This window comes from Theropithecus gelada, chromosome 20, assembly GCF_003255815.1.
Source record: "Theropithecus gelada isolate Dixy chromosome 20, Tgel_1.0, whole genome shotgun sequence".
Classification (NCBI taxonomy): Eukaryota; Metazoa; Chordata; class Mammalia; order Primates; family Cercopithecidae; genus Theropithecus; species Theropithecus gelada.
In genome coordinates this window covers 15,212,920-15,238,236 of record NC_037688.1, presented here as the reverse complement: position 1 = coordinate 15,238,236, position 25,317 = coordinate 15,212,920, and the positions used below count along the sequence as shown (strand labels likewise).

Below are 25,317 nucleotides of genomic sequence, written 5' to 3'. Positions count from 1 at the left end.
CTCCTGTTGCATATCTGCATCCTCTCTCTCCACCCTGACACCCCACACACCCACTAGCCAGCTAGCAGGGCTCATCTGTTTTACCCTGAAACACATCCTGAATCTTGAATTCTACCACCTTTTGCAATCTCCACTTCCCTGGTCCAGCCACCATCATCTCTTACCCTCCCTGCCCTGGCCTTCTCCCTGGACTTCCAATTCGTTCCTTGGCCTCCCGTCCATCCTCCACACAGCAGCCAAAGCGATAGTCTTTGAAGGGCCCTCAAGACCATGCCACTCCCCTGTTTAAAACACTCCAGGCAGGGCACAGTGGCTCACACCTATAATCTCAGCATTTTGGGAGGCCAAGGCTGAAGGATCTCTTGAGCTTGAGAGCTCGAGACCAGCCTGGGCAACATGTCAAGATCCTGTCTCTACAGAAAGTACAAAAATTAGCCAAGTGTGGTGGTGCATACCTGTAGTCCCAGCTACTTGGGAGGTTGAGGCAGGGATTGCTTGAGCCCAGGAGGTTAAGGCTGCAGTAAGCCAAGATTGTGCCACTGGACTCCAACCTGGGTGACAGGGCTGGACCCTGTCTCAAAACAACAACAACAACAACAACAACAACAACAAACAAAAACACACCAGTTACTCCATCACAGAAGAAAATCCAAACTCCTTTCCCTGGCACTCCAGCCCTGTGTGATATGGTCTGAACCTTCCCATAACCTTACCCCTGCCACACTGGCCTTGCTGTCCCTGCAACAGACTATATTCCTCTCTGCCTCAGAGCCTTTGCACCGGTTATGTCTTTCATCTGCAATGCTGCCACCTGCAGCTTTGATAGTGCTTGTCTTTCTCCTTTTGAACTCAGTGTCAGCTCCTCACAGAGGCCCTCCCTAACCACCCTGCCTAGGAGAGCCCCAATCACTCTTGGTCACTGTTAAAAGGGTTTTTTTGTTTTTGTTTTTTTTGTTTTGTTTTTTTTTTTTTGAGACGGACTCTCACTCTGTTACCCAGGCTGGAGTGCAATGGTGTGATCTCAGCTCACTGCAACCTCCGCCTATTGGGTTCAAGCAATTCTCCTTCCTCAGTCTCCTGAGTAGCTGGGATTACAGGCACGTGCCACGACGTCTGGCTAATTTTTGTATTTTTAGTAGAGACGGGGTTTCACCATGTTGGCCAGGCTGGTCTTGAACTTCTGACCTCGTGATCTGCCCACCTCAGCCTCCCAACATGCTGGGATTACAGGCATGAGCCACCTCGCCTGGCCAAAAGGATAATTTTTAATATAAAATCATAATTCTGATATAAATATAAAATGAACATGTCAAAGATTTTATTTTAGTCATTAATTAATGGGAGGACCTGTTCAATGTTACAGCCAATTCAAAAGAGAATTCAAAGACACACATATATTGGCAATCAGGAATGCTGAAATGAATTTATAAGTAGATTGCAAAATTGGTCAATATCCACAGGACAATGATCAATTGCATTTTACCCTAACAAAATCCACCTGCATTTCTGTGAACAAGAATTATTTGGACATAAAAGTAATGAAAGGTGCAAGCCCTTATGGAATCAGACAGCTTGATGGGTGCTCCAGACAGAACATCCAGCTCTCTTTTTTGCCTGTTTTAAAGTCTCTCATGAGTTTCTTGATGCATCCTCTACCCAGCATTTAACAACACCTGGACTTAACTGTTCGCCTGTTTTTTAGCCTTCTCCTTTCGCTTCATGCCTGAATGTATCTTGAGAGTGGAAATTCTGTTTCGTTCACAGCATCTAGAAGAGTGGCACATAGCACGTGCTTAATAAATGTTGACTTTCTTTCCAGCTTCCAGGGCAATTTGTATTTTAGAAGAGGACACAAAAGAGGTTAGTGCTAAACCTAAAGGAAAGAATTCTGGCAGTCAATGAGGGGAGGACATTTGGGACGGGGAAAGAGGAGGGTTTCATCGTCTTTCAAATAACCAGGACCTCTGCTCACCCCCAAGGGGCTGCATCCCAAGCTCCAAGGATCTAAAGGGAATCTGATCCAAGGGTGGTAAGGGCTGCTGTTCTCTGGCTGAGGCCGCTCTGTGATACCATCTCAGACAAGTCCGAGGGCACTAAGAGGTTAATGTGACCCCACAGCTCACACGTCTGGGCCTGACCCCTGGGGACTCCAGAGTCGGCTCACAGATGTCCGAGGGTCTCGGACCCTCTCTGTTAGTGCCTGTGTACAGAGAGGGGCAGCAGCTGCCGTTGTAGGAACATGAGTCATTAATGAGGGAATTCATTAATTAATGTGTAATTGTTACACACCAGGTCAGCGACCCAGCACCCTGAGATCCTAGAAATCTCGTGGTGAAGGGCACCCTCTCGGTACGGAGATCTTCTGGCCCCTGGAAACAGCCTGTGCGCGGCGTGCGTAAGCCTAGAGTGGGTGGAAGGGAAGAGAGGAAGATGCTGCAAGGGCCAGGAAAAGAGATGAGTCACGAAATGAGGGGATGCAAGAAAGAGGAAGTGAGGGAAGAATGAATCCACGGGATCTTCCCTGCGTACATACTGTGTGCCGGGCACGGTTTGGGCACTGTGGACATAGGAATAGGGCGGGTCTGGCTGTGCCGCTGCAGGCCTCGTTCTACTCCGGAGCCTGAGTAAATGAGTTAAACACACATACAAATGTGAAGCTGCAGCTGGGGCGAGTATTCGGAAGGAGAGCGCGGTAAGAGTGCCAGGCGGCCTTGCAATAACCAGGCTTTACCTAGATTGGGCGCCAGCCCACGGAAATGTCTACAAATCAGTGCAGATATACGGACTTGATTGCATTATGCACAAGGGAAATGCAAGGTTGCTTGCAGATTTCAGGAAGCAAAGCTGACATGAATAGTACATGTATGCATGCAGAATGAATACATTCTGGAGGCACGAATGCATGTGTATTAAAGTAATAGTGTTCGGTCTCGGCCTTCTCTAGTAGACCTTGCGCACCCTCTGGCGTTGCCTAGGTGCATCGCGCTGACCCTCCTCGTCCCATCTCTCCATGCCCCTTGGAGCAAGTGAGTGTATCTCGCTCTACCCAACGCCGGGCGGAGAACGAGGCCTGGGTCTTTGCTGTCCGCTACGCATGCGCACATTGCAGCGCTTGTGAAGAAGCTTGTTGCAAAACGTATATCAAGCAGTCAGGATGGCCGAGCGGTCTAAGGCGCTGCGTTCAGGTCGCAGTCTCCCCTGGAGGCGTGGGTTCGAATCCCACTTCTGACAGAGCTTTATTACTTTTCTCACCAAGACCGCAGATTAATGAGGTTATGATGGCTTGCGTGTATCTTCTCATAATCTTTTTATTCTTTCACAAAACGAGTTTTTTCTTATTAACGAGCATTTTCTTTTTTAAAAAAGAATCACGCTCTGTCGCCCAGGATGGAGTGCAGTGGCGAGATCCTCCCGCCTCAACCTCTTCAGAAGTAGGGAGCTCAGAATCGCACCACCACGTCCTGTCGGCCTTTTTCTTCCTGACAGACTTTCATTTGACTTTGGATTGTAAAACGTACGTCCCCTGTTGGAGTTGGGGGAGGTCGTCTAAGATTTCTCTTTTAAAATACCGTGAAAATAACACTTGTCAGAAGTGGGATTCGAACCCACGCCTCCAGGGGAGACTGCGACCTGAACGCAGCGCCTTAGACCGCTCGGCCATCCTGACTTCCCGGAAAAAGAGGACTCTTTGGGATCTGATGTAGTTCCTCTCATGCTTCAACGACGCTCGGGACCCGGGACCCAGAACCCAGAAGCGGCGTCCGGGGCAGTTCTGAGTCCGGCCGACAGCTTAGGTTATCCACAACCAAACCCACCTGGTGCAGCCGAGACTCACTGCTGCTCTCAAACTGGCGCTTTCTACTGAATACACAGATAATTTAAATGGAAAATCAGTTTCCCTTACCTTCAACAGAATTAAACACAATGAAAACGAAAAAACGTTGCTAAATTCTAGCCGCCTGGCCAGGCTCTGAGCCTCAAGTGGTGGTATTATTATGAACTATTACCAACACCTGTCGGATGTTTCGGGTTGTAAATGGGGCACTGGAGGAGTAGGGGGCGGGGTTTGGAGAATTATTGTTGGAAGGAGGATACTCTGTAAGGTTTTTGTCATCCGCTCCTCAGGACGGGAGGCCTTGGGTTGGGAGATCCCACTCTGCAAATGATTACCTAGGGCCTCATCCAGAAACAGTTGGCTTTTAGACCTTTATAACAAGCTGATCAAGGGAAACAGTTGGAGATTGTTAAGCTTGGGGAAGAGAATTATTATCTGTCTACAAAAGCCTGATACACAAGGGGTTGGGATTGTGTCCGCCTGTCCTTTTTGCTCCAAGAACTGGGGCCTGAGGTAGGCGTGCAGTGGGTGGATAGTTACAGAGGATGGGTTTGGGAGAAGAAAGAGTTTGCTGGAAAGGAAACAGGGTGACTGTATTGGTAGTGATATCCCCGTCGCTGGAGGCATTCAAGACGAGAATGGATGGTAACTTGGTGGAAATGCTGCCAAGGAGATTCAAGAATTTCTATTGCTGCCGTAACACGTAACTACAAATTTGGTAGCTTAAAACCATCTCATTTATTTATCTTACAGTTCTGGAGGTCAGAAGTCTAAAATGGACCACAGGGTTACATTCCTTCTGGAGGCCAGAAGGGAGAATCCATTTCCTTTCCTCTTCCAGCTGCTGGAGACCACCCACATTCTTTGGCTCCTCAGTCCACACCACTCCAACCTTTGCTGTGTCTTCACATCACCTTCTCTGACTCTGACTTTCCTGCCTAACCTCTTATAACAACCCTTGTGATTACACTGGGCCCGTCTGATAAACCAGGGTCATCACCCCATCTCCAAGCCCATTATTATTATTGTTGTTGTTATTTTGAGACGTAGTCTCACTCTGTCGCCCAGGATGGAGTGTAGTGGCACAAACTCGGCTCACTGCAACCTCCGACTCCTTGGGTTCAAGCAATTCTCCTGCCTCAGCCTCAGTCTCCCAAGTAGCTGGGACTACAGGCACACACCACCACGCCTGGCTAATTTTTGTATTTTTAGTAGAGACAGGGTTTCGCCATGTTGACCAGACTGGTTTTGAACTTGTGACCTCAAGTGATCTACCCGCTTCCCAAAGTGCTGGGATTACAGGCGTGAGCCACTACGCCCAGCCCAAATCCTTAATTTAACCACAGCTGCAAACTCTCTTTTAAGCATTTAAAGTAACAGAGCCACAGGTTCCAGGGATTAGGATATGGTGAGGAGACTCATTATTCTAACAGTGCCCTAAAGCACAATTCGATTTGGAAGATTCCATCCAGGGGTAATTTTCTGTAATATCCCAAAAACTGCTCTGAGTTCACCTCTCCCTCCATCACAAACCTGGCTGGTGGATCCCAGAGGCCCCTGCTAAACCTTGAACAGGTTGAGAAGTACTGCGTTTGAATTCCTGCTGTGTGACCTTGGGTAGATCACTTCACCTCTCTGAGCCATATAGGAAGAAGGGAGGAGTAGAGGCAGGGGTCCCTAACCCCTATACTGGTCCGTGACCTGTTAGGAACCAGTGGCATAGCAGGAGGTGAGCCACAGGCAAGCTAAGGAAGCTGCATCTGTATTTACAGCCACTCCCCATCGCTTGCATTATTGCCTGAGGTCTGCCTCCTGTCAGATCAGGGGCAGCATTAGATTCTCATAGCAGCGTGAACCCTATTGTGAACTCTGCATGCAAGGGATTAGGTTGTGCACCCTTTATGAGAATCTAACGTCTGATGATCTCCCATCACCTCCAGAAAGGACCATTGAGTTGCAGGAAAACAAACTCAGGCCTCCCACTGATTCTACAATATGGTGAGTTCTATAATTATTTCATTATATATTATAATGTTATAATAATAGAAATAAAGTGCATTATGAACGTAATGTGCTTGAATCATCCCAAAACTACCCTCCTAACCCACCCCTACCTCCCCAGGAAAAACAGTCTTCCACAGAACCAGTGCCAGTTCCTGGCACCAAAAATGCTGGGGACCGCTGAGTTAGGGGGACTGTAACGCCATTCATCGATTTCTTTGGGTGTAAAAGACAGAAACTCAGCTTGCCCTCATTTTGGCAAAAAAGGGAGATTTGTTGGCTCATGAGACAGAAGGTGGGGTAGGCAGGCAGGCTGCTGGATCTCAGGGGCCCCAAGAAGTGAGGGACTAGAACTTCTCCCACCTGTGCCCCTCTCTGCTTCTCTGGAGGCAGCTCTGGCCAGGGCCTTGTCTCTCTGTTCAACACCAAGAGGGCCACCCTCACACTCCAGATCTTTCTGGAAACCTTCCCTGCTCACTCCCATAAATCGAGTTGTCTGGCACAGTGTCCCCCAGCTGCCTGGGTCTCCATCCAAGCACATTATCTGGGTAATCCTTTGTTTAATGGCTCTCCGTAACACCCCCCAAAACCAAACTCTGGTCACTCTGTGGCTTGGTGATTAGCCAGAGCCCTGGGGCTAGGGCCTGGCACATAATAGGGCTTGGTCCATATTTGCTGTGTAATGAAAGAAATAAATAACACAATCCTAATTTACCAAAAAAAAAAGAAAGAAAGAAAAAAAAAAAACGGGTTCATACCATGGAGAAATCTCAAGACAAAGAGTTAAGCGAAAAAAGCTAAGTAGAAACCAGAAATGGGCTGGGCACGGTGGCTCACAACTGTAATCCTAGCACTTTGGGAGGCTGAGGCGGGTGGATCACTTGAGGTCGGGAGTTTGAGACCAGTCTGGCTAACATGGTGAAATCCCCTCTCGACTAAAAATACAAAAATTAGCCAGGCATGGTGGCGCATGCCTGTAATCCCAGCTACTCAGGAGGCTGAGGCAGGAGAATCGCTTGAACCCAGAAGGCAGAGGTTGCAGTGAACAAAGATTGTGCCACTGAACTCCAGCCCGGGCAACAGAGTGAGACTCCATCTCAAAAAGTAAAAAATAAATACATAAATACAATCTTACCAGGTGATCAAGGTCAACATCAACAGTGATAGGTTCCATTGATAGTAGGTATCCTTGAGTGGCACTTTACCTCTGTAGCCTTCCTTCCAAAAATGCATTACTCTAAGTCTAATCATGAGAAAATAATATCAGACAAATCTCAATTGAGGAACATCCTACAAAACCCCTGACCAGGACTGCGTACAGTGGCTCACATTTGTAATCCCAGCACTTTGGGAGGCTGAGGCGGGTGGATCACGAGGTCAGGAGTTTGAGACCAGCCTGACCAACATGGTGAAACCCTGTCTCTACTAAAAATACAAAAATTAGCTGGGCATTGTGGCGCGTGCCTGTAATCCCAGCTACTCGGGAGGCTGAGGCAGAAGAATGACTTGAACCCGAGAGGTGGAGGTTGCAGTGAGCTGAGATCATGCACTCCAGCCTGGGTGACAGAGTGAGACTCTGTCTCAAAACAAACAAATTAAAAAAAAAAAACCCTGACCAGTACTCCTCAAAATGATCAAGGTCATCCACAACAAGGAAAGTCTGAGAAACTGCCACAGCCAAGCAGAGTCTACAGGCACAAGCAGAGTCTACAGGCACTAAATGTACTGTGGTAACCCAGTTGGGATCCTGGAAACAGAAAAAGCACACTAGGGGAAAACTGAAGAACTCTGAATAAGTATTTAATAACAATGTAGCAATATTGGCTCATTAGTTGTGACACAAATGTAGCCTGGGCAACATAGTGACACCCGACTCTAAAAAAAAACAAAAACAAAAATAGCCAGGCAAGGTGGCTCACACCTGGGGTCTCAGTTACTTGGGAAGCTGAGGTCATTTGAGCCCAGAAGTTTGAGGTTGCGGTGAGTTATGGTCATGCCACTGGACTCCAGCCTGGGTGACAGAAGGAAGCCCTATCTTTAAAATAAAAAAAAAAAAGAATAACAATTTTCCTCTTCAAAATTAGCGTGGCTTTGTCACCCAGGTTGGAGTGCAGTGGCGCGATCTCGGCTCACTGCAACCTCCACCTCATGGGCTCAAGTGATCCTCCCACTTCGGCCTCCCAAGTAGCTAGGATTACAGGCACGCCACCATGACTGGCTAATTTTTGTATTTTTTTGGTAGAGACAGGGTTTCACCATGTTGGCCACACTGATCTCAGACTCCTGGGCTCAAGCGATCAGCCCACCTGGGCCTCCCAAAGTGCTGGGATTATAGGTGTGAGCCACCACCCAGTCAAAAGCACTGTTAAAAAATAAAAGACAAGCCACAGACTGGGAGAAAATACTTGCAAGTTTTTAAAAAATCAGATATATCTGATAAAGCACTTGCATCCAGTTATATCTCAATTATAAGGAGACAACCCAATATTAAAATGGGCAAAAACTTTAAACAGACACTTCAGCAAAGAAGATATATGAATGGCTAACAACCACATGAAAAGATGCCCAACACTGTTAGTTATTATGGAAATAAACAGTAAAGCCACAATGAGACACTACTGCACACCTATTAGAATGGCTTTTTTAAAAAACTGGCAATACTAAGTATTAGCAAGGATGAGAGGCTACTGCTAGAAGTCTCTCATATATTGCCAATGGGAATGTAAAATGGTGAGGCCACTTTGGAAAATGGTTTTTTTTTTTTTTTTTTTTTTTTTTTTTTTTTTGACAGGGTCTCCTTCTGTTGCCCAGGCTGGAGTGCAGTGGTGCAATCCCGCCTCAGTGTACCCTCCGCCTCCCAGGTTCAAGTGACCCTCCTGCCTCAGCCTCCTGAGTAGCTGAGATTACAGGCACCCGCCACCATGCCCAGCGAATTTTTGTATTTTTAGTAGAAACGGGGTTTTGCCATGTTGGCCAGGCTGGTCTCAAACTCCTGACCTCAAGTGATCCACCTACCTTGGCCTACCAAAGTGCAAGTATTATAGGTGTGAGCCACCACGCCTGGCCAAACATTGATTCTTTTTCTTTTTTTTTTTTTTTTTGAGACAGAGTCTTGCTCTGTTACCCAGGTTGGAGTGCAGTGGCACGATCTTGGCTCATTGCAAGCTCCGCCTCCTGGGTTCATGCCATTTTCCTGCCTCAGCCTCTCAAGTAGCTGGGACTACAGGTGCCCGCCACCACACCCGGCTGATTTTTGTATTTTTAGTAGAGACGTGGTTTCACTGTGTTAGCCAGGATGGTCTCGATCTCGTGGCCTCGTGATCCGCCTGCCTCAGCCTCCTAAAGTGCTGGATTACAGGCGTGAGCCACCGCGCCTGGCCACTGGAAAATGCAATATCTTTTTAAAAATATTATTTGGCTGGGCAAGGTGGCTCATGCCTGTAATCCCAGCACTTTGGGAGGTCAAGGTGGGTGGATCACCTGAGGTCAGGAGTTCGAGACCAGCCTGGCCAACATGGTGAAACCCCGTCTTTCCTAAAAATACAAAAATTAGCCAGGCGTGGTGGCACACACCTGTAGTCCCAGCTACTTGGGAAGCTGAGGCGGGAGAATCCCTTGAATCCAGGAGGCAGAGGATGCAGTGAGCTGGGACCGCGCCACTACACTCCAGCCTGGGCGATAGAGACTCCATCTCAAATATATATATATATATTTGAGAAATTATATATATATATTTGAGAAATTATATATATATATATATATAAATATAATTATTTTATTTTGCCTTTTAAAAAATAGAGACAGGGTCTCACTCTGTTGCCCAGGCTGTGTCGAACTTCTAGCCTGAAATGATGCCCTCACCATCACTGGCCTCCGCCTCCCAGAGTGTTGGGATTGGGATTATAGGCACAAACCATCACACCCAGCCTGTTTCAAGTAAAACAAGTTGACCGGGCTAAGCTCGATGGATCACACCTATAATCCCAGCACTTTAGGAGGCCGAGGCGAGCAAATCACTGAGCCCTGGAGTTCAAGACCAATCTGGGCAACATAGGGAGACCCTGTCTCTACTAAAAATACAAAAATTAGCTGGGTGTGGTGGTACAGCCCTGTAGTCCCAACTACTCAGGAAACCAAGGCAGGAGAAACGCTTGAACCCCAGAGGGGGCGAATGTTGCAGTGAGCTGAGATCGCACCACTGCACTCCAGCCTAGGGGACAGTCTCCATCTCAGAAAAAAAAAAAAAAGAAAGAAAAGAAAGAAAAGCATAAACAAGGTGGCTGAGTGACACTGCTCACACAACGACAGAGTTCAGGGGTTTCCCCAAACCATCCTTAGGTTCCATAATCAGCCAGGACTCACAGAACTCACTGAAAGCTGTATAACCACAGCTGCAGTTTATGACAGCTGAAGGATACGAATTAAAACCAGCCAAGGGAAATGGTGTATAGGGAGGGGCCAGGAAAGTTCCAAACCTGGAACCTCCATTATCCTCTCCCTGTGGAATCAGGGACAGCGTTACTTTTCCAGCATCAATGTGTGACAATACGTACAGACTATTGCCACCCTAGTAAAATCACTGTCTTGGTTTCTAGAGTCTTCATTGAGGTCCCATCATGCAGGCAGGGTTGACTGCCCGGGCAGCAAATCTCAGACTCCAGCTTCTCCTAACGTCCAGCTATGTGGGTCCATATCTTGTATCCCAAAGCCTCCACCCTAAGCCACACTGTTTGGTGACCTGCTGCAGCCAGACCCCATGCTAAACCACATTGTTAGACTATCGGGTGTGGCCAGCTCCACCCTAAACAATGGCTATCAGATATGACATTCCAAGGGTTTAGAGGTCAACACCCAGATGCTGAGCACAAAAGCTAGATCTTGCTGGGTGGGTGGTTCACGCCTGTAATCCCAGCGCTTTGGAAAGCCACGGCAGGCAGATCACGAGGTCAGGAGATTGAGATGATCCTGGCTAACACGGTGAAAACCCGTCTCTATTAAAAATACAAAAAATTAGCCAGGCGTGGTGACAGGTGCCTATAGTCCCAGGCAGGAGAAAGGCTTGAACCCGGGAGGCAGAGCTTGCAGTGAGCCAAGATCGCACCACTGCACTGGAGCCTCGAGCCTCGAGCCTGGGCGACTCCATCTCAGGAAAAAAAAAAAAAAAAAAAAAAAAGCCCTCAAAACTAACTAGGAAATGGGGAGATGTAGGTCAAAGGGTACAGAGTGGCAAACATGTAGGATGAAGAAGTGGAAAGATCTAATGCACAGTATGAGGCTTATAGTTTTTTTGTTTGTTTGGTTTTTTTCTTTTTTGAGACAGAGTCTCGCTGTGTCGCCCGGGCTGGAGTGCAGTGGCGCGATCTCGGCTCACTGCAACCTCCACCTCCCAGGTTCACGCCATTCTCTTGCCTCAGCCTCCCGAGTAGCTGGGACTACAGGTGCCCGCCACCACACCCAGCTAATTTTTTGTATTTTTAGTAGAGACGGGGTTTCACCGTATTAGCCAGGATGCTCTCGATCCCCTGACCTCATGATCCGCCCACCTTGGCCTCCTAAAGTGCTGGGATTACAGGCGTGAGCCATCGCGCCCGGCTGAGGGTTATAGTTAATAACATTGTGTTGTATTCAGGATCTTTGCTAAATGAGTAGATTATAGCTGCTCTTGCCACAGGGAGGAAAATGGGTACCCATATGAGATGATGGATATGTTAGTTTGTTTCACTACAGTAACCATTTTACTGTATATGTATCGTATAACATATTGTATCTCTTATATATACACAATAAAATGCATTAAAAAAAAAAAAAGGAGCCACTCCCACAGCACCAAGCATAGGGCCAGTTGGAAAAGTACTCAATCAATATTCGTTGACTGCAGTCAGCAACTGGTTGAAGTTGGCTTCTGGAAGCTGTTAGATGAACCCCCATGGGAACCTTTCTGTGAATTTCTTAAAATTGTAAATCAGGCACAGCGTGATGGCTCATGCCTGTGCTCTCAGCTCTTTGGGAGGCCAAGGCAGGATGATTCCCTGATGCCAGGAGTTCGAGACCATCCTGGGCAATACAGCGAGACCCCGTCTCTACAAAAAATAAAAAAATTAGGGCACCAAGGCGGGCGGATCTCGAGGTCAGGAGATCAAGACCATCCTGGCTAACACGGTGAAACCCTGTGTCTACTGAAAATACAAAAAATTAGCCAGGCATAGTGGTGGGCGCCTATAGTCCCAACTACTCCAGAGGCTGAGGCAGGAGAATCGCTTGAACCTGGGAGGCGGAGGTTGCAGTGAGCTGAGATCACGCCATTGCACTCCAGCCTGGGCGACAGAGCAAGACTCCCTCTCAAAAACAAATAGTAAAAATAAATTAAAAATAAAAATAAAATAAAATAATTAACTGGGTGTGGTGGTGCATGCCTATAGTCCTAGCTACTGGGGAAGTTAAACTGGGAGGATCGCTTGAGCCCAGGAGGTCAAGACTGCAGTGAGACATGATCACACGATTGCACTCCAGCCTAGGCATCAGAGTGAGACCCTGTCTCAACAACAATTGTATTTTTTTTGTTTTTGGTTTTTGTGAGACGGAGTTTTGTTCTTGTTGCCCAGGCTGGCGTGCAATGGTACAGTCTCAGCTCACTGCAACCTCCCCCCCCCGGGTTCAAGTGATTCTCCTGCCTCAGCCTCCCAAGTAGCTGGGATTACAGGTGTGCACCACAACACCCGGCTAATTTTTTTGTATTAGTAGAGACAGGGTTTCACCATGTTGGCCAGGCTGGTCTCGAACTCCTGAGCTCAAAGCAATTCCCCACCGCCTCAGCCTCCCAAAGTGCTGGGATTACAGGTGTGAGTCACCACACCCGGCTACAATAACAACTGTAAATCTAATAGTGTAAATCCTTCAGTGGTTTAAGACCCAGGTGATCTGACCCTTGGCTGCCTCTTGAACCTCATCTCTCCCTGTCTTCCCAACTCTTAGTCTTCTGTCCTTCCTCAAAGATCTCAAAGTCTTCCCTGACTCAGGGCCTTTGCACAGAAGGTAGTTTTCCCTGCCTGCAGTGTTCTTCTCCTGTCTGATTCTTGTTCATCCTCCATGTCTCTGCTAAAATGTTTAGACCTTCCTTGTCCCAGTTATCTAAATGACAACCCCCAATCAGAATTACTCTCTCCCCTGGCATCCTGCTCTTTTTCTGTGGTGGCATCATCACTATTGGTGAGTTGCTATTTCTTGGTGGGTTTGTACATCTAGGCTGTCTCCCCCACTAGACTCCTTGAAGGTGGGGGCCCTCATCACAGCTCACAGCTCTGTACCCAGGGCCTGGCACTCCCAAGGCACACACTAAACATCTGCTTCGTGCCTGAACCCCTACTGCTGAGTAGCTGACTAGCTGGGATCACAGCTAGGCAGGCCCAGTATGCAGTGGGGATTTGGTCAGAATAGGGAACTTTTGTAGAACTGAAGAAAACTGAGGCAAGACATGTACTGCAGGTATCCCGTGTGGAGATGGCTACTCAGAGCCCAGGAAGGGGAGGCCAGTCCTGGCCGTAGACAGGCTGTCTGTTCCCCAACCCCATCCTAAGAATCCAGGACCCCATGGCGCCAGCGGAGACTGTGGGTGGGCAGCTGGTTCCAGTCTGGGGACAGGTTCCTTCCCACTATTTCTAACGTGGGGTCGAGTGAAGTTTGTTTGGAAGAAAATGTCAAAGTGAAAAACAGTGGAGTGATTCAGTCTTGCTTGCTGCCATTTGAAAGGAATGAAAGTGGGATTAACAAAAAAAAAAAAAAAAAAAAACCACACACACACACACACACACACACACAAAATCCAAACCAAAACCAAAACAAAAACACCCTACTGTTTTAGAATCTGCCTCAGAAACAATAATCTTTTTGTTTTCTGTGTCATAATAAAATTAAGGGCTCACCCGAGCTTTGTTCTGCACTTGGACTGGTCTGCAGAGAGGCTGGTCTCTGAGTAACAATTTTGCAGCTACCAAGAAGCACTTCTCATTTCCAGAGTACCTACTGCAAGTAGGGTGCTGGGACAGAGGCAGGGTCTCAGGTGCATTGAGGGGAGGGGGTTGAACATCCTGTTGAGTGAGTAAAGGGTTAAGTCAGCATCAACCAGTGATATTTTTAAAGTGTTCATCAGAGCTTGTCTCTCACCTGATTAAAACACTCCAGGCCTTGGCCGGGCGCGGTGGCTCACGCCTGTAATCCCAGCACTTTGGGAGCCCAAAGCAGGCAGATCACGAGGTCAGGAGATCAAGACCATCCTGGCTAACATGGAAACCCCATCTCTACTAAAAATACAAAAAAATTAGCCAGGCGTGGTGGCGGGTGCCTGTGGTCCCAGCTACTCCGGAGGCTGAGGCTGAGGCTGAGGCAGGAGAATGGCGTGAACTCAGAAGGAGGAGCTTGCAGTGAGCCAAGATCACACCACTGCACTCCAGCAAGGGCGACAGAGCGAGACTCCATCTAAAAAAAAAAACCAAGAACAAAACACTCCAGGCCTTAAAATAAAATGTTAGCCCTTCTCCATCATTGTGGTAGGCTGTATAATGGCCACTAAAAGATATAAGTGGCTCATGCACTTTGGGAGGTGAAGGCAGGAGGATTGCCTGAGCTCAAGTTCGAGACCAGCTGGGCATCATGGTGAAACCCAGTCTTTACAAAAAATACAAAAAATAGCCAGTCATGGTGGCTCAAGAACCTGTGGTCCCAGCTACTCAGGAGGCTGAGGCAGGAGGATTGCTTGAACCCTGGAGGCGGAAGTTGTAGTGAGCCGAGATGGCACCATTGCACTCCAGCCTGGGCAACAGAGTGAGACCCTGTCTCAAACAAACAAATGAACAAAACAGATCCTAATTCTTGGAACCAGTCCATCTTACCTTATAAAGTAATAAGGTCTTTACAGATTAAGTGACTAAATTAAGATTCCTTTTCTTTTTTTTTTTTCCTTTTGAAACAGGGTCTTGCTCTGTCACCTTGCAGAGCGCAAAAACATGCAGAGGCAAAAACATGACTCACTGTAGCCTCAATCTCCTGGGGCTTAAGCAATTCTCCTACCTCAGCCTCCTGAGTAGCTGGGACCACAGGTGTGCACCACCACACCCTGTCAATTTTTTTTTTTTTTTTTTTAGAGACAGGGGTCTTTGCTATGTTGCCCAGGCTGGTCTCGAACTCCTGAGCCAAACCCATCCTCCTGCCTTGGCTTCCCAAAGTGCTAGGTTTATAGGCATGAGCCACCACGCCCAGTTTCAAATTAAGATTCTGTATTTGGGGAAGACTATCCTGGAGTATCTGGGTGGCCCTAACCCAATCATAAGTGTCCTTATAAGAGAGGCAGACAAAGATGTTATACATACAGAAGAGGAGGAGGCCATGTGAAGTAGGAGGCAGAGACAGGGTCGATGCAGTCATAGGTTGAGGAGTGCCAGCAGCCCCCACCAGGGTTGGAAGAACAAGGATGGGATTCTCCTCTAGACCCTGCAAAGGGAGCATGACCCTTGGGACACCTGATTTTGGCTCTTCCCAAGTTTTGGAAGATTTTGGCTCAGTGAAACTGATTTCAGACTTCTGGCCTCCAGAACTATGGGAGAGTAAATTTCTGGTTTTTCTTTTCTTTTTTTTCTTTCTTTCTTTCTTTTTTTTTTCTTTTTTTTTTTTTTTTTGAGACAGTTTCACTCTTGTTGCCCAAGCTGGAGTACAATGGCTTGATCTTGGCTCACTGCAACCTCTGCCTCCCAGGCTCAAGTGATTCTCCTGCCTCAGCCTCCCCCCGAGTAGCTGGGATTACAGGCGTGCACCACCATGTCTGGCTACTTTTTTGTATTTTTAGTAGAAACAGGGTTTCGCCATGTTGGCCAGGCTGGTCTCTAACTCCTGACCTCAGGTGATCCGCCTGCCTCAGCCTCCCAAAGTGCTGGGATTACAGGCGTGAGCCACCATGCCTGGCCACATTTCTGTTGTTTTAAGTCACCAAGTTCATGGCAACTTATAGCAGCCACAGGGCACTAATACAACCCTCTAAATAGCCCTGTGTGATCTGGCCCTGGCCCATGTTGCCGATCTCACCCTTACTCACTTGGCTGTAGCCCCACCAAGAACCTTTTTCTGTTCTCAAAACTGGTCCAGCCTCAGGGCTCCTGCACTTATTAAATTCTTCCCCCAGATTTCCCAAGGCTAGCCCCTACTCATGATTTGGGTCTCTGCATAAATGTCACCTCTTCCCACAGGTCTTTCTTGACCACCTTAACCCAGAAATCACCTGTGGGTGACTCTGTGTCACATTCCCCCATTTTACTTTAGTCACAGCATTTGTCACTATCTGGAAGTATTATTCCTCCCTGGTTTATTACTTCTCATCCCCATCAGACAGTGGGATCCAACGACTGAAATCCTGTCATTTGTGGCAACACAGATGAACCTGGAGGACATCATGAGAGTAAAATAAGCCATGCATAGAAAGACAAACACCACATAGTCTCTCATATATGTGGAATGAAATAAAGAAGTTGATCTCGGCCAGGTGCAGTGGCTCACGCCTATAATCAATCCCAGCACTTTGGGAGGCCGAGGCGGGCGGATCACCTGATTTCAGGAGTTTGAGACCAGTCTGGTGAACATGGTGAAACCCCGTCTCTACTAAAATTACAAAAAAATTAGCTGGGTGTGCTGGCGGGCGCCTGTTATCCCAGCTACTCAGAAGGCTGAGGCAAGAGAATCGCTTGAACCTGGGAGGCAGAGGTTGCAGTGAGCCGAGGTCACGCCACTGCACTCGAGCCTGGGCAACAAGAGCAAAATGCCATCTCAAATAAATAAATAAATAAATAAATAAATAAATCTCATAGTAGAGTAGAATAGTGGTTATAGGAGGCTGGGGTGTAGTGGGAGGATAGAGACAGATTGGTTAACAGGTACAAAATTACAGTTAGGGCTGGGCATGGTGGCTCACACCTGTAATTCCAGCACTTTGGAAGGTCAAGGCGGGTGGATCACTTGAGGCCAGGAGTGTGAAACCAGTCTGGGCAACATAGTGAGACCCCATCTCTACAAAAAATTTTTAAAAACTTAGTTGGGACTGGGCTCGGTGGCTTATGCCTGTAATCCCACCACTTTGGGAGGCCGAGATGGGCAGATCACCAGGTCAGGAGTTCAAGACCAGCCTTGCCAACATGTTGAAACCCAGTCTCTACTACAGATACAAAAAGTTAGCCGGGCGTGGTGGCTCAAGCCTGTAATTCCAGCAAGACTCCATCTCAAAAAAAAAAAAAAAAAAAAAATTAGCTGGGCTTGGTGGCATGCACCAGTAGTCTTAGTTACTAGGGAGGCTGAGGTGAGAAGATCGCTTGAGCCTGGGGGTTGGAGGCTGCAGTAAGCTATGATCATGCCACTGCCCTCCAGCCTGGGTGACAGAGTGAGACCTCACCTCAAAATAAATAAAAGGAAAAAGTAAAAACTATCAATATTGCACATTTCTTTTTTTTTTTTTTTTTTTTTTTACATGGAGTCCTGCTCTGTCACCCAGGCTCTGGAGTGCAGTGGCACGATCTCGGCTCACTGCAACCTCCCTGGGTTCAAGTGATTCTCCTGCCTCAGCCTCCCGAGTAGCTGGGACTACAGGCACTCGCCATCATGCCTGGCTAATTTTTTAATATTTTTGTAGACGCAGGGTTTCACCATGTTGACCAGGATGGTCTCGAACTCATGACCTTTGGTGATCTGCCCGCTTTGGCTTCCCAAAGTGATGGGATTATAGGTGTGAGCCACCGCACCTGGCCCTAGTATTGTATATTTCAAAATACAGTAGCTAGAAGTGGGGATTTTGAATGTTCTCACCCCAAAGAAGCCATAAATGTATGAGGTGATGGATATGCTAAGTACCTTGATTTGATTTTTTACACAATGTACACAGGTACCAAAACATCACATGGTACTCCACATCTAGGTACAATAATAGGTTGCTGCAAAAGTAATTGTGGTTTTTGCTATTACTTTTAAATGCAAAAAACCAAAATAACTTTTCCACCAACCTAATATTACATGTCAATTAAAAACAATTTTTTAAGTGGCTCTCCTTGAAGTGTAGGTATTTGGGGAAAAAAAATGTGGGAGCCAAGAAGGTCTTGTCTAGTTCGTTTCCACAGGGCCTGGCATGTAGTAGGTGTTCAGCAAACATTGGTTGATGAATGCATGAATGACCTATCTGTGCAAACCTGTAGGCTCAAGGGGTGTGTGTGTGTGTGTGTGTGTGTATATGTCTAAGGATTTTAGGGTGCATGTGTGGCAATGAAACTGTAACCTCGATATGACCTCCCACCTTCTGAGTGACCCCTCCTCCCTCATGCTGTCAGGAACTTTCTACGGAATATTTCATTTACTCTCTACAACGCTCCGTGAGGTTAAGTTTCCTTCAAATCTATATTACAGACGAGGAAACTGAGGCTCCGCGATCATCTAAGTTATATAAAATATCTTCAGAAGTGAAAACTGCATTAATAGGCAGAAAAGGACCTCCCCCTTCTCCTGCGCACCCACCCCTGGGAGCGGGGTCTCCTGGGACACTCTTCTATAAAATACAGAAAGGGGGCCGGGAGCGGTGGCTCACGCCTGTAATCACTAAAAATACAAAAAAAAAAAAAAAAAAAATTAGCCAAGCGTGGTGGCGCGCGCCTGTAGTCCCAGCTACTCGGGAGGCTAAGGCAGGAGAATCACTTGAACCTGGGAAGTGGAGGTTGCAGTGAGCCGTGATTGCGCCACTGCACTCTAGCCTGTGCGACAGAGTGAGACTCTGTCTCAAAAGAAAAAAAAAAAAAAATACAGACAGGGTCTCACTGTGTTACCCAGGCTGGTCTCGAACTCTTGGCCTGAAGTTATCCTTTCACCTTAGCCTCCCAAAGTGCTCGGATCAGAGGCAGGAGCCACTGCATCCGGCCCCCCCGGGACTCTCCAAGAGTCGCTGCGCAGGGCCTAGGCCGAGGGTGCACAGCGCGCAGGAAGCGCCTGGGAGAGCGGTGCCCCCCACGAGCCATCACCAGTTTATCCCTAGGCGCCGAAGCCACCACGGCTTGGGCGAGTGCCGGGAAATTCCCAGCAGGCGGTTTGCCCCGGGCGAGGCCGGCGAAGCGGTCTGGGTTGGTGCTGGCGGAGCAGATTCACGGACCCGGGGTTGTTTACTGGTCCCGGGAGTGGACGCGGCTGCCCACGAACCTGTCGCGGCTGGAGCGGCGGCGGCGAGCAAAGGGTTAAGGGGGCGGCCCTGGTGGCGGGGGCGGGGCTGGGATCTCGGCTGCACCTGGCGCCCCAGGCTCCCAGCCCCGACGCCTCCTGCAGCTCCGGGAGCAGCACCGGGATCGGGAGCTTTGGGGAAGAGCGGCGCGGGAGCCGGCACCCACCGCTGGAGGGGCGGCGACGGCGGCCGGAGCGACCTCGGGAGGCAAGCGGAGCCGCCATGGCCGAGTTCCCGTCGAAAGTGAGCACGCGGACCAGCAGTCCTGCGCAGGGCGCCGGGGCTTCGGTGTCGGCGCTGCGCCCGGACCTGGGCTTCGTGCGCTCCAGCCTCGGGGCGCTCATGCTGCTGCAGCTGGTGAGAGCGCGCGCGGGTCCACGGGGCTGGCCGGGGGCTCCCGGTCCGGCCGGAATGGGTGAGGGACTCCGGCGCTGCGTTCATTCTTCGCGAACCTTGCGCTCCCCACCCGGGCTCACAAGCTCACCGAAGCGCTGCGCGTACCCCTAGGACGCTTCCCGCACGGACGCCCTCAAGATGGCCCTGCAACCCTCTCACCACGAGACTCCCCCGTGGCCGTCCCTGCGAGTGACACTACAGAGTAGGGCCGTCCCTACTCTGTGCACCGTGTACAGAGTGCCCACTGCCCGTGCCCCATCGTGCCCCCTCCAAGGTGGTTACCAGCGGCCACAGAGAAGCCCCCACTGGAGCCACAGTCACTGCGCACAATCCCCCAACCCTTCCCACCCCTCCCTTCCCTCCTTTCTCTTTTTCACCCCTCTTTCTGCCCGGACAGTGCCCCCAGCCCTCCAGGGAACCCAGTCTGAGGCAAAGTCCACTCTCTAACCACCTTCTGCTCCCAGCGGCTCCGCGTGGCCGCACCCCAGAACATTCCTCATCTAATCTAGAGGGCACATCCGGCCCCCCAACACGCACACTCAGGCACTAAACTGTGGGCGCCCGCGCAGGAGCCGGGCTCTTCTAGCTTTCTCTGGGTGACCCGCCAGGTTTCAGCCGGTTTGGCCAGCCCCACGGGGCCTAGATATCGCACCCTGCGGCGGAGGGAGGGGTTTGTGGGTAGCCAGGGGCAAGACTCCTATTCTCTCCCAGAGCCCTGTACAGACCCCAACTGAGGCGGACCCATGGGAACATCCTCCACTCCCAGCCACAGGCCCGGATGTTAGCTGCTGCTTCTGCCACCCTTTCGTGAGGGTCTGGAAGCTGGGTGGGTACCCTTGGTGGGTGAGGGCCTGATACATTTTCAGAGGACTCGGGTGGATTTGGAGTTGGGCCGGGACCTATTTTCCTTTGCAATCCAGCGAGTGGACATTTCCCACTGTCTCCTACTGCTGGGTGCTAGCAGGGCTGCCAGGCCCGAGCTGGAGGGCAGGGTGGTCGCTTTGGTGCCAGACGCTGGGCTGAGGTCCAGTCTCCCTCCGCTGACCTCTCCAGGTGCGGGCCCACGTCCACCTGGGTCAGTGCTATCTCATTTCAGGATTTCTCAGGTCTCTGTGGGCCCCCTCCGCAGCCTCTTAATCATCCTGGCGGGTTTGTTTAAAATTTAGATTATTGGACTCCACCCCCGGAAAAAATGTGCAATTGGAATTTGAATCTCAGGAAGTATAGCCAGAAATCTACATTTTTAACACTTCTCCCAGAGTTTTTTGTTTGTTTCTCTTTTGTTGGGTGGGGGAGAAGATTCTATCTTCTGAGGGAAGAGGTCTAGTTCCTGGAATGATTTAATTCTGCAGATGGGGAGAGCCACTGACCCCGCCACTGCTGGAGTGCTGGGCTCTGAGATGGTGGTGAGGGGCACAGCCATGAGCAGCTGCCAGGCTGCCCAGGGGAGAGCCAGGTGGGTGTGAGAAGTGGTGCAAAAGGGCAGAGGAGGAGGAGAGCAGTTCCACGACCAGGAAGGCTTCTTGGAGGAGGTGGTTTTTGAGCAGAGACTTCACTGAAATCTGAGGCAGAGGCAGGGAAAGGGTGTTCCAAGGGCAGGGAACAGTGTGAGCGAAGATGTAGTGATGAGAAAGTTGAATTAATTTGCAGGGAGTAGCCAACAGGTTGGTGGTGCTGGAGTTGAAGCACTTGTTTCTGATGTGGACAGAAGCCAAGAGCCTTGTGTAATCTCTGCAAGCCACAGGGTCTAGGGTCTGTTGGTGACCTTAAGAGGTTTTGGAACAGAAGAGGGATCTTGCTAGGTGGAGGATGATGACCAGCAAGATCCCTGTGAGGGATCCCTCAGCATGCCTGGTGAGGGGGATCCTGAGGCTGGCCCCTGACGGACAGGAGGATTGCTTGTGGCCAGAAGTTCAAGACCAGCCTGGGCAACATATTGAGACCTTGTCTTTACAAAAAAAGGAAAAAAAAAAAAAAAAAAAAAGCCAGGCATGGTGGCATGTACCTGTGGTCTCAGCTACTTGGGAGGCTTGTGCCTGGGAGTTCGAGGCTACCGTGACTTTGATTGCACCACTGCACTCCAGCCTAGGTGGATGAGACTTTGTCTCAAAAAAAAAGAAAAGAAAGAAAGAGACTAACAATAGGAGGAATGGAAGACATTGGAGTAAGAGGAGGATGTTGCTGTGGGCTGCAAGGGTCTTGGTAGCTTCTTCTAGAGAAGGCTTGTGTTCCTGATTGGGGGGCGGGGGCGCATCCCTTGTGGGCTCAGCAATCCAGCCCTGAGCATCTGGGTCCCATTACATAAATGTAGACATTGAGGTCTAGGTAGGACTCACCAGGAGTCCTGTAATAGAGCTTGGCACTTGGGTTTCTTGACTCTGAGGGACTGGGTGTGAGGGAAGTGGGCTCCTTTTGCCCCCTACCTGCAGTGCCTTTGGGAGGATGAGGGTCTCCCATTAGAGTTCTGAAAATGACCTGCACATTTTAGTGCCTTAGAAATCTGCTTGTTGGGGCCAGGTGTGGTGGCTCACGCCTGTAATCCCAGCACTTTGGGAGGCCGAGGCGGGCGGATCACAATGCAGGAGATCGAAACCATCCTGGCTAACACGGTGAAACCCCATCTCTACTAAAAATACAAAAAATTAGCCGGGCGTGGTGGCGGGCACCTGTAGTCCCAGCTACTGGGGAGGCTGAGGAGAATGGCGTGAACCTGGGAGGCGGAGCTTGCAGTGAGCTGACATCACGCCACTGCACTCCAGCCTGGGCGACAGAGTGAGACTCCGTCTCAAAAAAAAAAAAAAAAAAAAAAAAGAGAAATCTGCTTGTTGGAGACACTGCATCCTGAGCTGTTTCTCTGGCAACAGATAGTTCTCCTGGGTCTGAAATGGGGTATGTGGGCGTTCATCCAACAGGCACCGCCATCTGCTGGGAAGCCATCGTAGCTCCCATCTATCAGGCCAGCACTAGGCTCAGGCCCTTTGCCAAGGGCTTTAGATCCTCTTAGTCGGCCCCATTTTACAGGTGAGGAAACTGAGGCTCAGAGGGCAGTTCTTCGCCCAAGATCTCACAGCCCTCCTCACAGGAGTGATTTTTCTGACTTTTCTGGCCCATGGTCTTAATGACCACATGTAGCTTTGCTGCTACCTTCCCAGGGTTTGTCATGGAGGGAGTGGTGGGGACCCCGGGCCCAGTGCCCGCTTTCCAGGAGCTCTTGGTCAGTGAGAGAGGTGCCCAGAGGATGTGCTTCTCCCAGAGGGATCGGAGAAGGCTGCATGGAGCAGGAAATACATGAGAAGATCGAAGCTAATTCCCCATCAGACCCCTCTGTTTCCCAGGATTTGATGAATGTTCCTGGTGTGCTGGGAGGAAGGGGAGGTGGGTAGAAAAGCCTCCAGCTCCTGGAGAAGGAGATACACTTTTCATTCAGCATCAGAATGTGTCCTGAAGAACCAGCCTCAGTATTCTTCACAGATGTCTGGTGGTGGTCATTGATTTATCACTATCCTTATTCCTTGTAGATTCAGAAAGAATACCAAATGGAATATGATATTAAATCACGTAAGACAGAAGAGTTAAAGCAATGTGTCTTTAAAAGCTGGTAGTGTGGAGGGGAGAATTGACTTGCAGCAAGTTTGAGGCTGTTGATTCTTTGTTGAACTTCCTAGCAGCCTAGGCAAAAAGGGAAACGAAGAATCTATGCAGATAGCCTCTAAAAAAGGAGGCAGGTCTTTGTTTTTTTTATTTTATTTTTTCTGACCAGTGGATTCATGTCACAAGGCATGCAAGTTTGATTTACAGACAACTCTTTTGGTTAAAAAAAAAAAAAGGCCTCAGTGCTATACATTTTTGTGTGACTCAGGTTACACAATGCAGAAGGCGTGGTTATTTGCTTACGGGGAGCTCCCAAAGCCTTTTTACAATAAGTATACAGTAGTGCTATTAGGTGCCCATCTCTTATTTTTTCAAGCCTCCCCAAGCTGTGGGGAGAAGGATGATCTTATCTGGATTTATTAATAAGTAAATAGGCTCAGAGAGGGTGAGGAACTTGTCCAAGGTCACACAGGATAGAGTGACAGCTTGGCTTTGCACTTTGATCTGGAAATCCAAAACCTGACTCTAGCTATGCTTCCTCATCTTGTTTATTTTGGGGGTGTGAAGTTCTAGAGTGCTTTGGAGGGGTAAAAGGGGGACTTCAGGAAGGGAGACTCATCAGGGGCCAAGGCCATCAGAGATGGCTTCCTGCCATAGGAAGGGAGAATGAGGATCAGGACAGACCAGAGCTTGTACAGAGACCTGTCAGTCAGTAGGCGCCCTTGAGGCCTAGGACCTGGAAGCTGTTGAATGCCCTATGGCAGTAAGGCCATTTGGTTTGGTACCTTCTGTCCTTCCATTTTGCCCCACCTCCTGGGATTGGGGGTGGCCACACAATTCCCACTTAGGTGAATAACAGATCAAAACCTCACCTAGCTGGGCAGGTGGCAGGGTGGCACATGCCTGTAGTTCCAGTTACTTGGGAGGCTGAGGCAGGAAGATTGCTTGAGCCTCGGAGTTTGAGGCTGCAGTAAGACTTGATCACGTCACTGCACTCTAGCCTGGGTGACAGAGTAAGACCCCTACTTTTTTTTTTTTCCTCAAGACAAGGTCTTGCTCTGTCACCCAGGCTGCAGTGTAGTAGTGTGATCACAGCTCACTGCAACCTCAACCTCTCAGGCTCAGGCGATCCTCCCACCTCAGGCCTCCTAAGTATCTGGGACTACAGGTACATGCCACAATGCCTGGCTAAGTTTTTATATTTTTTGTAAAGATGGGATTTCATCATGGTGCCCAGGCTGGTCTCTAACTCCTGGGCTCCAGCAGTCCATCTGCCTTGGCCTCCCAAAGTGCTCACAGGTGTGAGCCACTGCACCCAGCCCTCTACTCTTAACAACAACAACAACAACAACAACAAAACAGAAGAGAAGGCTGAGGCAGGAGAATCGCTTGAACCCGGGAGGCAGAGCCCTTGCAGTGAGCCGAGATCACATCACTGCATTCCAGGCTGGGTGACAGAGCAAGACCTTGTCTCAAACAAAAAAAATGAAGAAAAAGAAAAAGAAAATTAGGTAAATAAAGGTATGAAAAAAATGGGCACAGCTTGCTGTGCGCTCATACAGAATATCCCCAGGTGTATTGCCCTGGGGGAAAAGCATGGCTTGGCGCAGGCGCAGAGAGCACCCATCTGTGGTTAAGTGAGGATATGGGTTTTATGTAGAAATATGCATCCACTCACCCTGGAATGAGACACACGGCATGTGGTTGCCTGGGGTAAGGGCAGCTGTGGGGCGTGGTCAGTCAGGGATGAGAGAGATTGCATTTTCATGATTACCCTTTCTACCATTGGAGTGCTTTGTATTATGTCTCTGTAATTTTTTTCAAAGAGTAAAACAATTCCATCTCCCTAGATCTCCCTGATCTTCCATCTTCCTAGATCTCCCTAGATCTCCATGATCTATGGGGTGGCATGGAGAGTGTTGATGGGAACACAGGCCTGGATGCTGAGAGCCTTGGGTTCAACGGACTCCATTCCTTTCTGGCTGCGTGATCGTGGGGGAATTCCCGAATTTCCCTGAGCCTCACTTCCTTGTCTGTCAGATGGTGGTGGCAGGATCTAGATCATGCCTGCGAAGAGCTAGCCTAGCACTGTATGTGGGAATGAAGGACAGTTTGGATTCACAGGGTTATAGGATCCGCGGGTTCTTATGCAAGCATAAGAGGTCCCTTTGCTGCATCTCCAACATGAACTTGCATGCTTCCAGAGGCAGAGAGCTCAGTTCTTCTTTTTTTTTTTTTTTTTTTTTTTTTTTTTTTTTTTTTTTTTTTT

General features: G+C 49.1%; 1 protein-coding gene and 2 non-coding genes across 3 annotated transcripts in view; 2 read left to right on the top strand and 1 right to left on the bottom strand.

Annotated features, from left to right (window-relative positions):
* Positions 1-3,148: 3,148 nt before the first annotated feature.
* On the top strand, positions 3,149-3,231 carry TRNAL-CAG. Its single transcript has one exon. It is a non-coding gene; the product is annotated as a tRNA-Leu (tRNA).
* Positions 3,232-3,584: 353 nt separating this feature from the next.
* Positions 3,585-3,667, bottom strand: TRNAL-CAG. Its single transcript has one exon. It is a non-coding gene; the product is annotated as a tRNA-Leu (tRNA).
* Positions 3,668-18,823: 15,156 nt separating this feature from the next.
* The window catches only part of PLLP (plasmolipin), a 28,368-nt gene continuing 21,874 nt past the window's right edge, over positions 18,824-25,317 (top strand). Inside the window, exon 1 of the mRNA XM_025370409.1 lies at positions 18,824-19,418. Within this exon, the coding sequence (XP_025226194.1) occupies positions 19,284-19,418 (135 nt within the window). The 5' untranslated portion in view covers positions 18,824-19,283. The remainder of the gene's footprint in view (positions 19,419-25,317) is intronic.